General features: G+C 43.8%; 1 protein-coding gene across 1 annotated transcript; it reads right to left on the bottom strand.

The window, feature by feature from the left end:
- Positions 1-1479: 1479 nt before the first annotated feature.
- On the bottom strand, positions 1480-16958 carry GGNBP2 (gametogenetin binding protein 2; the record flags this gene model as incomplete). Its single annotated transcript, XM_079545150.1, has 13 exons — positions 1480-1683; positions 2411-2659; positions 3022-3173; positions 3257-3382; positions 3554-3704; positions 4252-4446; positions 5027-5201; positions 6180-6383; positions 8388-8501; positions 10763-10861; positions 11079-11332; positions 13330-13410; positions 16866-16958. The coding sequence occupies 13 exons, from the start codon at positions 16956-16958 to the stop codon at positions 1480-1482; spliced, it is 2097 nt and encodes a 698-aa protein (XP_079401276.1).
- Positions 16959-17300: the final 342 nt, after the last annotated feature.

Raw genomic sequence — 17300 nt, 5'->3', positions numbered from 1 at the left:
AAGATACCGCAGCCATAAGGGCGAGGGCGGTACAAACAAATCACCGCAGCTGCTGAAGAGCACCTGGGCAGCGGCAGCAGAAAGCTGTGCGATGCCCGAGGACAGCCGGGCCGCGAGCACCAGCAGCGCTCAGCTGTGCCGGGCTGCGGGGCACGAGCAGAAAGCGGCTGTGCCGGCTGTTAGCAGCGGCTGTTGCTGCTGTCAGCAGCACCACATTAACATACAACAATCCTATCTTAATAGCTTTTTGGTTTTTTCTCTTAATGTTTTATTGCATACCTGATCTAACGGAGGGCCCGGCTGGCTGTCAGCTTGGATAAAAAAAAAAAAATCATGAAGCTGAAGCCCATCCATGAACACATTTCCACATCCCATTTTCTAAAATGGCTACAAAACAGCCCCAGCACTGTGCATTAAGAGTACAATGAAAATTATGACGTTTTATTATTCTGAATACATGTGTGTCTCAATTTCTCTATGCATCTGTAATTTTTAGAGTAGCACCACAAGAAATACCCCCCCATCCCCAACACACCTCTCCCACATTCCCTACCTTTGCCACTCGTCAGATCCTCCTCTTACACACGAGTCAGACCACCAAATACTACAGCAATAAGAACAAGATAGGGTTGAAAAGTTCACAGCAAAGCACTCACGTTTGATCTTCAGAACTGAGCTCCTTATTTCATTAAGGAAACATCAAGGTGTGTGGAAACCTCTTTTTGTTTGAGAGCATCAGAGAGCTGAACGTCGGCTTTGTCAACAAGTGCTGCAGTGCCCCAACTCCGAGGCAGCTCAGTGAAAAGCCCTCAAAGCAGCACAGGGGCACAGGCTCAGAACCACACTGCTTCCACAAGCACCAACAAACCAGCTGTACTTTTCCTAGGGAAGCTTCTTCACCTCACTGTTACCTCCAAGAAGTTCCACAAACCAAACTAAGAGCTTCTCGTCCACCCTGAACAGCAGTAACTCAAACTGTGCCAAAGCACTTAAAGCAGAAACGTGTACACCCATTTTTACTATGCATATTAATAAATATTCTTTATTTAAATTTTGCACATTGCGCTTTAACATATTACATCCAAAACATTTTGCAAATGGATGTCTACTTTGTAAAATCTTATATTCAGCTCATTGTCATTCTGTACAGAATTATAGGTACAACATTACTTTGCCACTAGTCTGCTTTTTGTAAGTCTCACAGTAAGAGAAACATTTAATGAAAAGAGATGGCTTAAATTATAAGAGAGGCTTGCACAGCTACTCAACTAAAGATACAAGCCTGAAGAAAGAACAAAAGTAATGAAATCACCTCCACCAGCCTCCCCCAAAAAAACAAGAAAGGAAAAAAAAAAAAAAAAAGAATCACATTAATTTAAGATAAAATTTTGCCATAATTCACTAAATTAAGTTTTTGAAAGAGAAGGCGCAGTAGTCATCTCGAGAATTTCAATGAAAGACAGAGCTATTTTATTGTGTTTAGTTCGCTCCAGCCGTTGTCAACCAACCGTTACAAATGGGCCTCTTGTGATCATTTAAACGGCAGTATTTATTAAATTTCTCCTTCAGATGCTGTCGGTATTGTTCTCTATTGCTGTAAAAAGACTTGTTGTTTGCCATAAATGACTGTATTTCATCTTGTGAGATAAAGATTTCCTCGTCAGAAGTGCATTCGGATTCATCCTACAAACAAAAACAGGTGTTTAAAGTCTCCAGCAGGGCACCTCTCTATACAATATACCTGCCTGGCAACCATAGGTGCTGTTTACAGTTCCTCTGAAGAAAGATATTGCCTCCACGTCACAACACAGAAGCCTGAGCTGGCTAATCCCACCACCTGGTTCACGATGCTCTGCTCTCTTGGGTAAGAAGTGCTCTGTGCAGTCATGAAACCCATGCTTTAAAGAAAGCTTCAGTGTTCGCACGTTTTCAGTGAATTGCTATTATTTGAGTTTGTGGGTGGGTTTTTTTTCTGTTCTTAATTACAGCAACAGGAAAGTAGAGCATGAGAAAGGACTAGGAAAAGGAAGAGAGACAGAAGGAAGCATGCCAAGGAGCCTGGCATGGGAAGCAATATTTGAAGCACAAAGGCATCAGTAATGCATGCTTCATTTTACGGAAAGACCCAATCCTTAACAACAAACACTTATACTGCAAGTTCCTTCACTCGCATTCCAGTGACAAGCAATTCCTCCTCCTCTGTAAAGCAACTGGGTTACACACTTCACAGAGAAAATGCCAAAGCAAACCAAGCGAGCACTGGGAGAGCAAGCAATGAATTTCAGCTTCGATTACATTATCTGCAGTAACAGCTCCTCATTGGGATGTGAAGTTCCAAACCCCACCCTCAATCACTACGATTGGAAGCAGTATGCAGCAGCCTATAACTGCAGTGTAAGTGGTTACTTACGAGGAGCTCCACTAAGCTCTTGGCACCTTTTCCAGTATCAGGAGCAAGTGACATTTCTGTAGGTTCTGCAAATTGTGACACATTTTTCATATGCTCAAACCAAGGCAACTGCTGCCCACTTTTTTCTGAGCTACAGCAGCTTTCAGCATGTGTGTCTTTGGTCTTGTCACGATGAAACTCTGTGTGCGTTGTATTTCCTGAGGTCTCTCTGATACCTGGATCTGCCATACAGCTTCCAAGTTTCTGAATCTAAAATCCAAAACAGCGGTGTTAAAACTGAACCACTGAGAGTTCAGATGGAAGGAAGGAGGAAAGAAAAACTTTCAAGAGAAGGACAAGGATATATACATATTTTTAAGTGTGTGTGCTTGGAGGAAAACAGCATGTCAATACACTGAGAGTGCACAGAAGCACACGAGCTAAGGGATGCATGAGAGAAGAGATTCCTACCACTACAATCAACCCAAGGACCTCCATTCCAAAAACGGAATGGAGAAATACCAGAAGACCAACACTACGTCGCTGACCGTGAGTCACAACAGAAATTTCAGATGCTTCTTTACAAATGTATGCACTTAAATAGCTATTCCAGAATACTCGTGGATCCTTACATGTTCGTTCTCACACTTTAAAGTTTTACTTTTCTTTTTCTTCTTTTTGTTTTTGCCTTTTGTGTTGCTTTCTTCTGAATTAGCCCAGCACTCCACGCAGCTATCTCCATCCTCCTCTTTGTCGTCGCAGCGATGGACGCAGGCATCATCTCCTGCAGAAGACAGGGCGTATTCTCCTTAGACACAAGGAAGTTTTGCACGTGCTGAAACAACATGAACTTCTTCCCAAACCTACCATTTTCATCATGGTTGCAAATGCCTTCAGTGCAGGCCACGTCTGACCCCTCTCGAGATCCCGTCTCGCTGCCCTCCATGCTGGATGAATAGCCACAATCACTACCATTACAATGTGGAGATAGACCTGAGTTGAAGCAGAAAGTTACAATCATCTGCGGTAGCTGTTCCATATTCCTTATTCACACCTCTAGTGACAGAGATACTTTTAAAAATAACTCTATTTTTTAAATATAACTGAACACTGTTTACTCCACAAACGACTCCACAAATGGCAAACAACCAGAGTCTGACGTACCTTTCTTTATTTTGGGTGAACCTAACAGGGTACCACTACTAGGACAGGTGCAAGAAGTGCTTTCATTGGTAACAATGACTTCTACACAACTGTTAGCTTCTTCAGGGCTACCACAGGCTTTGCAGCTATTTTCCGTGAAGTCCAGGTTTTCCTTCAAACAGATAAAAAACAAAATCCACAAAACCAATATATGCAATTACTGCAATTAGTTCGGTCAGTGTTTTTAGAAAAGATGCTCTTTCCTTAAGAAGTAGCAGCTGACACTGATAACAGCCACAGCACTGCTAAATTCTTCAGGAGCACATGGGAAAAAAAAACAAAACCAACATTTAAAACAACTGCACTTTATCCTTCCTTTCCCAAAAATTTAATGGCAATTGTCTGCAAGTAGCATTTGAAATCTCTTATTTGAAGTGATAACTTTAAGAAACAATGGTTGAAAAATACTCCATCATAAGCTGACCTCCCAGTTTTAAAATTAAAACAGAAACAAAGCCCCAAAGTAACAGCTTCACAAAAAGACTGTGCTAATCTGAGAAGAGATAAATCCCAGCAGCCATCAACAACTGCTTCCCAAAAACAAAATTCCTAAAAACCTCTCCAGAATTGCAGAACAGAAATGTCAGTCGATGAATGAAGCACCAAGGCAGGGATCAGTTATTTAACACCAGCAGAAAGCTACAGCTGTAGGTGTTTACCTTTGCTTGATTTATTTCCTTCTCTTCTGCTGCCTGCAGAGGGGTGGGGATCTCACACACACATTTATTTTTCCTTCTGTTCTTTCGTTTTTGGCGCTTCTTCTCCTGCTTAAGTTCCCGCACTCTTTCTTCTTCTGAGAACTCTTCGCAGAGCTGTTCCAACCTGCTGATCCCCTGCACTTTTTCCACAGCCATCTGTACACGAGAGGTTAGATCTGCTTATAGAAGTTAACACTACTCAAGTTTTTACATTGATAAAGGGGGAAAATAGCAGGCAAGCACCGTCAGTGATAAAGTCAAAGCAGCAATAGTGAGTGTAGAAGAAGAGTGCTGGATTCAGGCACTAGATTCCAACCGACAGAGAAGGGGTATGGAAGGGAGGTGGGAGGAGCACTGCGTTTATTCTCATGGCTCATGGTCTCATTTTTCAGTGAGAAGCAGAGACTTGAACAGATTTTTGTATCTGTGTTTACATGATAGAAACTCTGATTATCTAACACAGCAGGACAGAAAACCACATTACAACTACTGCTGCAGCACTCCTGCAGCTTTCTGCCTAGAGGAACCAGTGAAAAATCCAACTGATTTTTCAGGCAGCCTCATTTGTGAAGTGCAGACCCCTCTCAGAACACAGCACGTAACGGGGCGTCAAACACACCGCCCTGGAAGCTCCTTCCAGCCCAGCCTCAGAACAAAGCACAAAAATACGGTCAGTGAAAACGTACATAGTCACCATAGCAATGAAACACAAGTTAAATAAAGAATGGAGTTTTACCTCAAAGCTTTTGCGTAAAGCATCAACCCCCAGGTAGAAAAGCATCTGCCACGTTTGTTCCTCAGCTCGCAACTTCTGCCAGATTCGGTGTAATCTTTCATAAAGGTGAATACCCAGGCAGGTCAAAACTTCTTCCTGGGCTATGTCTATTGTCTTAGCATGCCTTTCTCTTCGTCTAGAGGAGAGTTCAACCAAAGCAGAGTATTGTTAAAGTACCTGGAAGTCTACCAAGAGATCAAAGCAACTCAAGGAGGTATTTTCTGTACGTACAACCGAAGCTGTGTTTGCATGAACAGCTCTTTTAATTGAGTTCTGCTGTGCTGCATGCAGATGCAAAATAGAAAGGACCAGCTCAGTACTACATTCCTGACGTGCTAACTGGAGCACAGTATGGCTAAGCTGCACTCTGCCTTCCACCCTGTGACTTCCCTCAGTCTCTCTGCTCCTACTAGAAGGGATCAGTGGAGTTTTAATGTCAAAGAGATACGGCCTTTTCTTTCATTTCCTAAAGTTCTTACTTAATGTATAGCAAACACTTTAAGCTCCTAAATTTGCATTCCAGATAACTGAAGCGTGTACATTATCTACCTTACAAAATAAAATATACTTCAGTATTAAACCGTATCTATTATGAATAAAAGAACAATTGGTACAGAAGTAATTACCCTCCCTTCTAATCCAACAGTTATGATCTAGTTCTAAAGACAGTGAGCTGAGCTTTGCATTTTTAATTTTGTGTTCAAGTTGCAAGGTACAGGTTCAAATATTACTACAAAATACAAATGGCAACAAAATGAAGTTCAACACGGAGCATTCAGTTAAACATTCAACCAAGGTTCTCTTTCTATTTCGCATGTTCTGAGCACTTCAATGGAAAAGCAGGCAGCCCTAATGAGTGACCAAATGAAGTAGAAGACGTTCAGCAACTGCTTTCAGTCTTGCCTTCAGAGTTAAACGCACTTAAAAATCAAAAGCACGTATCTGCACTACTTTGAAGCACTACCTTTAAAGTCCACCTCAACACAAGGATCGAGGCTCAGGAGTTTGTTGTGCAGCAAGGAGGCAAAAAAATCACTTGTGCAAAATACATTTGGTAATAAAATAAAGAAGCAAAGCGCTAGATAGCCCACTCTAGCAAATTACATACTCATACCCTCCTGCGAACTCTGGTTCAGCTCGACCCAAGAGGTGTGCGATGAAATCTGTTTCACAGCATACATGTATATGGCGTTCATGTGGGCAGCAACGCAAACCCTCATACAGTGCAGCACAGTAGCCCTTCTCTTTGCTGCAGTCTAGCTCACCAATAAGAATATTGTATGCCCGAAGTACTTTATTCTTGCAGTCAGTGCAAAACCTGCAGTGAAATACAAAACGTAACAGAATTGAATTCTTATTCGAGCAGAAACTTGGAGCAGCTTCATCCAAGTTAAAGCACACTGAGCTCTTTAATAGTGCATGCTATATTTAAAATAGGTCATGCTGAGGTTTATCTTACTTGAAAACATGAAACAGTCACAGACTTTGGGTGTAAGCCACGTGAGTTTACCATACACATTATACTACCCATCATATGTTACAAGCTGGAGTATCAGCTTCCATGCTCCAAGACATAAATCAATCTAACTGTTAACATGAAGAAATTCCTACATGAATATGCAGTTCCATACACAATCAAGGATCAGAGATCTGATAGCGAGCAAACTGAACAGTTAGTGCAAGGAAGGAAAAGTAACACACTCCAAGTTACTTTAGTTATTAGTAACCAGTTATTTAACAGATATTTGAGTGAGGGATAACAAGTAAGAAGGAAAATCCTCTGCTGCCTGCTGTGTAAGAGTAGCTTCCACTACAAGCACCTTGAAATATATTTTGAACTACTGGATTACTGCACAGATAGCAAAACAAGGGTTGTTTATAATACAGTGTACTCAATGTAAATAGGACAGCTCAGATAGCTGATAGGAGAACAGTACAGTTATGAAGTCTGTTATAATTTAAACACAACAAAACTAATTTAAAAGTAATCTTCAAGAAGCTACAAAACGTCTGCTGTATTATTCTAAAAATGCAAGTCAGACAAGCTGCTCACATTTCAGCTTTCAGCTTGAAAAGTTTGCTCCTCATGCCATCTCTGGATGGTGTTTTTCCCTTCCCTAGTTTGTCCAGTCACTTGACAACACTAAGTCAAACATATTTGGGTGTTTGATAGAGCTATGATAACTGGCTAGTTTCTGCGGCGAAAGGAAAGAAAACAGTCACATTATTGTAGGTTAGCATCAGGAACACGGCCAACACCATGTTTAATGTCACAGGAGATTAAAGTTATTTTGTTTCCAAAGTGTTATTTCCACACCACCATCCCCACACCCATCTGTGCCCCCACAGCTTTTATCTGAACCTTGAAACCGCTGGAAATTAAGGTTCTAACCAGTGCTAAAGCTACCATCCATCACGCACATGCAACCATCAGTTTGAGCCCCACTCCTTCCCTGCAAGAGAGGCATAACAGCACTGGCACTACTCTGTCACAGACACCTGTTTAAGGAACAGGATGTATAAGCACCAGCCTGGAATCTGCATCTATTAGCCTTGTTCCCATTACTGTGAACCTGTGTACACCCCTCAAAGGTGGCACAGCCCCAAAGGCAACAGGCTGCCGCCAAAGGGCAGCTCTGGGAGTCACAGCCTTACACTCCTACAAGCTCTGGCAGAAAGGAAAACTTCTGGGATAGAAGCCATCCATTTCAACTTTTTGCATTAACTAAAATGCACTGCTTTGGCACTACTGTTATTTCCTGTTACTACACAGAATTACTGTTATACTGTATTAGTTTAGAACAAAAGTAATCCAAGATTCCCTCAGAAACAGGGTTCTAAAGACATCCATTAAACTCCTTTAAGTACCACAAAAAAAGGGGTAGTTTTACCTGAAATTAGAATTCTTGCCATTGCTCACTTTACATCCACCCTCAAAAAAGACAAAAAACAACCCAAAAAAAAGCCATGAACCACCCAAAATCCTGATGCTCGGGCATCAGCGCGTACTGAAGCTGCTGCTAAAATACTCATCATTGCTACACGATTTAAACTTGTGCTTAGATTCACGTAACACGTATTAAAATGTGAACAGATACAAAGAATATGCAATTTCAAAACAACAAGTTGTAAACCATAGCTTAAGATGCAATCTGGTAAGGTCCTCTACCACCACAAAGCGGAGATCTTAGTTTTAGAACAGCATCAGAATGCCATCAGGAAAATTGTAAACTTTTAGACATTGTGTAGACTACACACTTATTTTGATTAACAAGAAAATGCAGCATGTATGTCTCAAGGTGCCTTTGTTCTTGCAACATACCTGTGTTTTCGTAGATACGTTTCTAATGTTTCTAAGAGGCAGCTAGAATCAATTAAAACTACTTCATCCCTGCACTCCTGGGACATGAGCTCCCATACATCCATCCAACATCCCCTGCAAACAAACAACAAACAGACCTGTAAGAAAGCATGTTATCCTGCTGGCAGTTTGGGAAAGAAGCAAATGAAAGCACTGGTAGTTTACCTGACCGCTCCCTGGAAGGGCCCACAGTGGAAAGTGATCCTACACTTGCTCTCCTCCTTCTTGCTGTCTTCACTATTTTTCTTATCTGCACTTAATTTCTCTGCACTGAGTGTACTACTGCTCCCTTCACTGTCATATAGTAAAAGAAATTGTAAGCCTGTACCATATCTATTACAAACTGGCTGTTTTTCCCAAATAGGCACCATGAAAGCGTTGCAGCGTTCCTTCATTTGCTTTGACACTTTCACAGGCTAAGCCTTAAATTACAGAGAAGAGTCAGATAATAGACACAGAGTTTGCTACCCATGTTCATAAACCCAGATCCACGATGACTTTTTATAGCTGAAAGCCAGTAGTTTTTCAGTACATTACCTTAAGTGTAATCATACCCAGGCTGTAATATTTCTGGTAGTTCACATTTCATACGTCAACTTACTTCATTAAATTTCCAAAACGTGTTAAAATACTTCCCTCACCACCACTGGATGTGCCTGAAGTACGCTCACAGAGCCAAGAACACACTGGAAGGAGCAAGTCACCTCTACTCACAGCTTTGGATACGCTTGCAGTTCTCACAATGGTCATCTCTGTTTAAACTTGTGTACAGATACAACAGAGCAGTAAAACAGAGGAAGAAGCATTCCCATGCAATAATTAGTTTCTCCAGTATATTTATTTATGCTGTGATCTCAGCAGCTTTCCTTGGAGCAGAATTGGTGCTGCACGCCCTGAGCACGCCTGCAGTGTGACAGCGGACAGCGGCTGAGCACAAAGTGCACACTGTGCTCCCCCAGCAAACCACACTGACTGCCCACACACCACACTATCAGATAAAGCCAAAAGCTTTACTCGCAGTATTCAAGTATTGTTCTTTCACACATTATCCTGCCAGTGCCCAGAATACAGAGGGGACTTCCTCCAGCATGAGGGCAGCATTTTCCTCTCTATGGCCATTTGCAGAACTGCTTCGCCTTGCCTAAAGGCTGAGCGCAGGTTCTGCCACATACGTTCTTAAAAAGAAAACATTAATCTTACTAAAAACAAACTGCAAAAACACTTGGAATTCCTGTATTTTTTTCTTTAAATGCACCTCTATGACCTTCTGTTTATGTAATATAAGTTTTAAAACAATTACGTGCAAAGTCTGCAACCAAGTCTGCAGCCAGCAGCACAAGCAGCAGCAGCAGAGGCCAGGCTGCAGGTGCCCACAGCCCACCAGTCAGCCATGCCCAGAACCTGCACAGAATCCAAACCCTGCCTTGGAAACGTGAGGGGCAAACTTCCACAGGTTGGGTGCTTCACCACAAGCAGAACACAGCTGAAGTTCTCCTGCACTGCAGCTAAGCACAGTACCCACATTTATTGGTTATCACCTCAGCACCAGCACAAACAACGACGACACCCCACACCACAGCTCTGTATGGTGCATCTTTCTGACCATTTCACCTCCTACTATACAGAAGCACACACGCACCTTTTGCACTGATGTATTCAAAACATGCTGTCATATTTTGAGAAAATGGTTTACAGACCTTTAGCTTTAATTTTGTCACCCAACCACAACAAAGCCTTTAACTAATGACCAAACAAGGCTTTCCCCTCTCCCCCCCCAAACAACCTCAAGGAAAATGACATTTATTTAGCACGTCATTTCACCTCAGTTTGAGAAAACTGCTGATCAATTGCTTTGGTATAGAGAACTAAAAAGCAGTTTCTCTTTCTAGAGCACTGTTTCTATCACAATGCAGAAGCCATCCATGCCCTGGGCACACTATATTCCATTTCATGATCCAAATGAGATACAAAAAGCACAGAGAAGTACTGGTCTGTAATGGTCAAGTTAGCTTTCAGCAGCTAGCTTTGAAATTAACCAAGTATTTTTACAGAGAAAGGGAACCACAGCAGCAGCCTGCCACCACATTAACAAAAACCAAAATGTGAAGCACTTTCCTATGAAAAGCAACTCTAACATTCGCTACCCAAAATTCCTGAGTGCCCCTGCTTCTCTTCCAGGCAGTTTTCTGGGATTACTATAATTCAAATAGCTTGGAAATTACTACTCTGGCAAATAGATAACAGCATAGAAATAAAAAAAAAAAGATCTGGATGTACCTGCAGTCTGGTTCCTCAAGTACTTTAGGATTAATCGCATACGTTAAACCCCAACTTACCCCAGTGGTTTTGGTTTGTGTGTGTCCAGAGAGTGTAATTGACATCTCTTGTTCTTCTTACTTTTAGGAATTGCATCAATCATGTCATTCAGTTTGGACCTACAGAAAAAGGGTAACTTAGTGTACAGAAAATCTGGTTATCCAGATAAACTTTCAAGAGGCTGATTCAGCTCCTGTGCTAACGAACATTAAATCTAAAGCCTTCTTCCTAGCTGCTACTTTTTCTTACAACACTCTTGCAGTACCCAAGGAAAATACAGTGTGGATTTTCCAGGCCAATTCTAGTAGTTCTAATACAGCTGTGGGACTAACTTACCCATGCACATAAAACAGTGTATAAAGCTTCTTTGCATCAGTCATACAGCTTCGAGTTACGGAAAGAACCCCCTTCGGCCCAACTGCAAGAGGCTCCAGGGCTGGATTTCCAGACTCAACCAGCTGAGAAAACAGACGCTCCACGCTGCGACGACACCCCACACATGGGACCAGCTGAGAAAGAGCACTCAGAACTTCACGTGATGTCACCATCATGGCAATATTGAGATCCTGCTGTTTAAGCATGCTATGTCTCTAAAGGCGAATAAGAAAGGAAATAATTAGAAATAAAGAAATAGAAACACACTTTAAACCATTCTACTTTCTTTGCTTTTGACGTTTCCTTATCAAAATACACGTGTGCTGGAAACCATATGCAGTGCTTAAGAGCCTCAGGTCACCATCTTCCTACTAATCACCTCCAGTACTCCATGAACCACAGCCCACTACCATCAAAGGAGCAATCCTGCTTCAAGTCTTACAGTCTGCTCTCAGAAAGGAAATAACTTTTTCTCCTCTTGCTCTCTCCTGCCACTCAAATCAGCGAGCAACGCAGCCAAGCAGACAGCACACCTCCCTGTGCCCATCACTGAGAAGCCCTTCTTACAGCAACTCAGCACAGATGTTTTACTGAAGGGCCTCATATGCAAACTCCACACGTTTTCATCTTCTACTCACACTCATTTCATCCTTGGCACACAGAAAGGAAACTCCTGGATGCTCATTGCTATGTATGGAAATCTCACTTACAACCACCTTCATTTCTTCACGCCAAAACAATTCTGCAGCACTGTTCCTGACAGGCTGAATGCTGTTTCCCATTACAAATCTAACACCCGTAACTCAGGAAAGCACACATTACTATTCAGGGTGAAACATTTCACTTCAGTAGTGAACATTCAATGTGTGCTAATAATAGAGCTTCACAGAGAACACCTTCTAATATTTCTTACGTCAACGAACAGCTCGAGGTGCTTCTCCTCATTCCCCTGTCAAAGACACCCCTGCACAGACCCATAAGGAGCATAAGGATACCCTCCTGCTTCTCCTAACTGCCACGTTACTGGCTCGGACTCCAGCTCTGAACTTCCACTAGCACAGCTAAACGGAACAGATGGTTCCTTCCTCACACAACAGCCAACAAATCCACACTTCAAGTATCAGTGCTGCAGGCACTTCCCAACATTATCTAGAGGAGCAGAGTGCTGTCACTCTATTAATTGTCTCATCTTCCCCTGCTTATACAGACAGGCTTACAAAGCTGTACTTCGTATCTATACAGTGAATGTCTTGCCACACTGCTGTCATATCACACCCAGTTAGAGGCTGCTAATGTAGAACTCAGCTGTCAAGAAAGAAGACCACAAAATACAGCAAAATAATCAGTCACATGGAATGTATAAACACACCAACTGAAGTGCAAGACTATTTTTGGTTCACTTCAAGTAATTTATTATAACAAGTAAAGCTATAATCAGAAAACACTACATGTTTGTGCTCTGAAAGGAAGGCACATTAAACAATCTGACAAGCGATAGCACTCTGCAATAATCCTCTTTCCTGTAATTAATAGCACTAATCACAGCAACAACAAAAATGAGCTATTTTCACAACACAGCTATGCTTCGTATGCAGCATATGTCCCAACGTCTGCTGCCAAACCCCAGTGCAGGAGTACAAGATGCCCACGACCAAACAGCCCTGTTCCTTCTGACATCAGGCTTTGGCTGCTTGTGGTCTTCTGCTTCCCCTTCTTTTGGCTACAGGTGTCACAGGGCTACTTACACTGCCAGTGCATAACTGTGAGGGGCACAGCAAAAATGTCTCTGTTCAGCTACACCTAATCTATAAACTACCACACTTATGCTGTCTTGGTATGGTACAACTGTAAGGTCTTAAGCAATACACACTCCTACTTGTCTAAGCAGTACCAGAGTGTATAGCAAGAAGTCTGAACGTATCAAAAAGCATAGCTTTTGTTTAGAATTAACCAGCAGTGACCAGCTCTTAATTTTAATTGGATATGCAGCAACATCTCCTGGGAAGACAACAGTGTACGAGCTGTGAAGTACCAAAAGTGCAGGCAGCCAGTGCCCTTTGGTACCAACACAACTGCTCACATGTACTGATGTGTTATTCATGAACTCATTCCAGGAATAACAACCTCCCTCCTAGAGACATAAGGGCAGGAATCTACAGAAACCAGAACCTAGTAACACGTGGCTTTCTTTAAAAAACGGTGAGATACTCACCTGAATGAACTGCTTCAGTTGTGCACCGTTATTCTGATGTCCATCTAGGTTCAGCACGTTGTCGGGAAATTCCATCACCATCTGAGTGAAATAGGAGAAAAAAGGCTTTCAGAAGTTGAACGTGCAGCATTTGTTTGTTTTTCTTCCCGAGGAACAACAGGACATTAAGACAGACAACGTTAAACCCTCATTCTTTTAGCATAACTGCACTGCAAGCTTGGAAAAGTGCAAGAACAGTTTAAAACAATGAACATTTCAGCAAATTAACAACTGTCACTAATATGATGTTCTAGAGGAGGGTTGCAAACAGCAAACATTCCAAGAGCTGGTGTAGGAGAGCAGCAGTTACGAGATGGAAAACCACTATTTCTGTTACACCATCTACAGGAAAGAAAGAACTGCACGTCAACACTAACTAATCCAACAGCAAAACAATTTATAAAAGTATGAAAAGAACAGCACAACAGTTCCATGACTTTGGGTTGTCTCTTTCAAAGGTGAATTTAAAATGGCGTTAATTCCACAAGGCACTCCAAGGTATCCTTTGTTTTGTGTCTGCAGCTGCAGCTCTCAAGGGGCTCCAAGAAAAACATCAAGCCTGCAGAACACTGGGGTTACCAGCAAGTAATTAATAACCCTTTTCCAATTATGAAGCAAAGAGAGCAACATCTTGAGAACTAAAAAAAGTGAAATAACTGTTAGACAAAACTCCACCATAACCATGGGGAAAAATGAAGCCAAACAGAAGCAAAAGCAAAGACTGGCTTCATTCATCTTCTCTGTCCAAACTGAGAAATACAATTTTATCACCAAGAACACTGAGAGTCCACTTTACAATCTGAAAGACAAAACAAGAGCTTGATTAACAACTCGAACACCACCCAGCACCGAGATGAAGCAGCCCGGATCGTTCTCTTTCCACAGGCCAGCACTGGCTTCCTTCAGGCAGCTGCTAAGGACAGGGCTCCCTGCTGGCATCACCACCGCTGCCACCACCCCCACAGAACTGCACGCTTACTTCTACAGCACTCAGCACTGCTCCAAAACAAACATCTATTCTCTAAGGCCAGAGAGCATGGCGCTTCTCTGCTCTGCCACATGCTGGGGGAGGACAGCATTGGTGCACAACTGCGCCAAACTCACTGTGAATTCTGACCCCTGGGGCATTTCTCTCCCCTCTTCCCTTCTCTTGTCCCTGCCCCATACACTGTGCAGCAGCGCAAACCTTTGCTGCTTGGTGACAGGTTTCCTGGATGGTTCATTTCATGTCCCCGTCAGGAGCAAGCTCTATGCAGAAGTAACAGCACTACCTGCTAACACAGAGAGAAGAGACATCTGCACATTTCTCTCCTCTTTCATTTATCATCCGCTATCAGACAACACCCATGGGCGTTGGGCACAACACAGTTACATTATCAAAGACTGAATTAATTCATGCATCTGTTAGATGAGATTTTATTAGCCGGTTGAACACCAACCACACGGCCACATCAAGGGGCACACCTTCTGGAGACCCTAAAAGCTGCTTAAGAAATGAAAAGAGCCAGGTATTTACAGCTCCTTCGATTTCAAGTTGAAGCATAAGAGACAGACAGGTGAGAGTGAGCAGAGGAGCGGTGCTGCACTGCACCCAGGGAGGCGCCTGCATGCCTGGGAGCAGCACTACAAGCTCAAGAGCGTTCTAAACCACTCAGTGGGCCCATTGCTTTTCATTTTTTGAGTTTCAAACGGGCCAACACAAGCCAGTTAATTCTGACATTCATTTTTAAAGATAATGTTAAAGATAAAATTATGTTTCAAAGACAACAGCACCCACCTCAAGCACAACTACCTCCCTATCTACCTCCTGCAACAGCTCTCCTTAAGAATTAAAATAAAAGTCACAGGAGGCTCCAAGACAAGGAAGCAATAACTCCATTCCTCTGTTTCTGCAGATTTATTCACCCCCAGACACAGAAATCTGAATGCTTTATAACAGCAAAAGAACAGGGAAAACAAAGAAAAGCAGACGCAAGACAGTATTTGTTTGTGGTGAGGATGACTTGCACTTACATAAATGCCCCTCACTCAGATGGACACCAAACTGATTTACAGCTATAGGGACCTTTTCAATCACACTACAGCATGCCTCTGCTGTAGAAAAAAAAATTACAGCAACAACACAGCACAAATGTGCAAAATTTGTGGCAGGGAAATAAATTCTGGAACTACATCAGAAACGCAATTTCAGGTCAGCCTAAGTCAATTCATCCATCTCACGCTTGGGTTGGCCGAGTTTCCACACTCCCTCTCTCAACCTATTAAGTACAGCAAATGGTAACAATGGCACGGTGCGTCTGCTTAGCACAGTCTAGCTAGTCATTTGTACACAGGAATCTAAGAAAAAAGAATCTGAGACCTTCAAATTATACGAGGGAAAAAAAGATCGAACAGACAAGGTATCTCAGGATCTCACAGATGACGTACAGCAAGCTCAAAACTTAAGGTATTCCAACACAGTGCTGTCAATAAATCCTTGCAAGGGAGGAAAATACTGCTTTGAAAAACTTGAGTGGAAAACTACACAGTGTACAGCACAGTTAACCAGCACTGACAGACTACATGGGGCCAAAAACCAGCGACAATTAATAATATGCGCCATTTACAGCGATCAAAACCAAAATACAGCAAAGAGCCCCCCAGCAAAATATGCAAAACCAGATGGGATTGAGACAGAGTCTTCATCAGTGTCACTGCAGGCTTACAAACTGGAGGTGCTCAAATGTTTTGAGCTGGAAGACGGAAGAATATAAATTATGAAGTTGGAAACATTTAAGAGAAAAGAAAAAGGCGAATCAGGTCAGGGTTTGAAAGCACATACACTATACATCATATAAGCAACATCAGTGACTGTCACATGGCACAAAGCTGACACCAGAACTCACACAGAGGGATACCTGGTTACAGCGTGTTTTGTTCTCAACCTGACCTTCCCCTACCATAAGAACTGAGAGCAATGCTGGCCGGCAGAGCTGCTGCACACGCTCCTGCCATGTGGGTGCTTCTCCTGAGCAGGGAGGCAGAGCAGGCTTTGGGCCGCACCTTCCAGAGCAGCAAAGCCCCCATTTCAGGGACCCACATCATACAGTGAATGGAAGCTCACAGCTCTGTCGCTGTAGATGCAGCAGCACATTGCTGCATGCTCAGTAACCCTTACCTTAAGGCGAAGCTGTGGAAAATACCTTCAGCCCTTCTTTGCCTATTTTAAAGCACGGCAACCACTCCAACACAGACGTGGGTTTAACGTTCACACGAATCAGCCATTCGAGGGGTCCTTTCCTTATGAACCGAGAACCGGCTGCGCTCCACGTTCTGGCCCGGGCTCGGAGCCACCCCCGGCCCCGGGCAGCGACTCACTCTCAGTCCCGACCGGTCACACGGAGCCGCTCGGCCCAGAGCCCGGTAACCCCGGGCAGCGCGGAGCCGATCGCCGCGGGAGGAGCCCGGGAAAGGCCTCGCAACGCCCCGACGCCGAGCGAAGCGGGGCCGGCACTCACCGTCAGGGTGTCATCGATGTAGAGCGGGATCTGCCTCTTCTCGAAGGGGAACTCCTCCTCCCCGTCCCTGCACACCGCCACCAGCCGCGCCATCTCCGCCGCGTCCCCGCGCTGCAGCCTGCGAGCAGGGAGCGCCCAGAGGTAAAGGCCCGCCGCGCTCCGCCGGCACACTTTCACCACCAGCAGAGAGCGAGCCTGCGCTCCGCATCGCCTGATTCACCACGCGCCGCGCCGGGCCCGCCGCTCCTGCACGGCGCCGGAGGAGCTCGGAAGGCCACGGGCAGAAGCCCGGGAGCGAGGGGCGACGGGAGGGCAGGGCGGGCGGCGGAGCAGACGGAAGCGCCGGGCCGACCCCCTTCCCGCCCGCCCGCGGCCCCCCGGCGGCTCCGTCCCTCCCCTGCACCGCCAGCGGGCCGGGCTGAGGGAACGGGAGAG

This window comes from Tetrao urogallus (genome assembly GCF_951394365.1).
Source record: "Tetrao urogallus genome assembly, chromosome: 20".
Taxonomy (NCBI): Eukaryota; Metazoa; Chordata; class Aves; order Galliformes; family Phasianidae; genus Tetrao; species Tetrao urogallus.
Note: the sequence above shows the minus strand (reverse complement) of the source record. Positions and strands in the feature narration are given on the sequence as shown.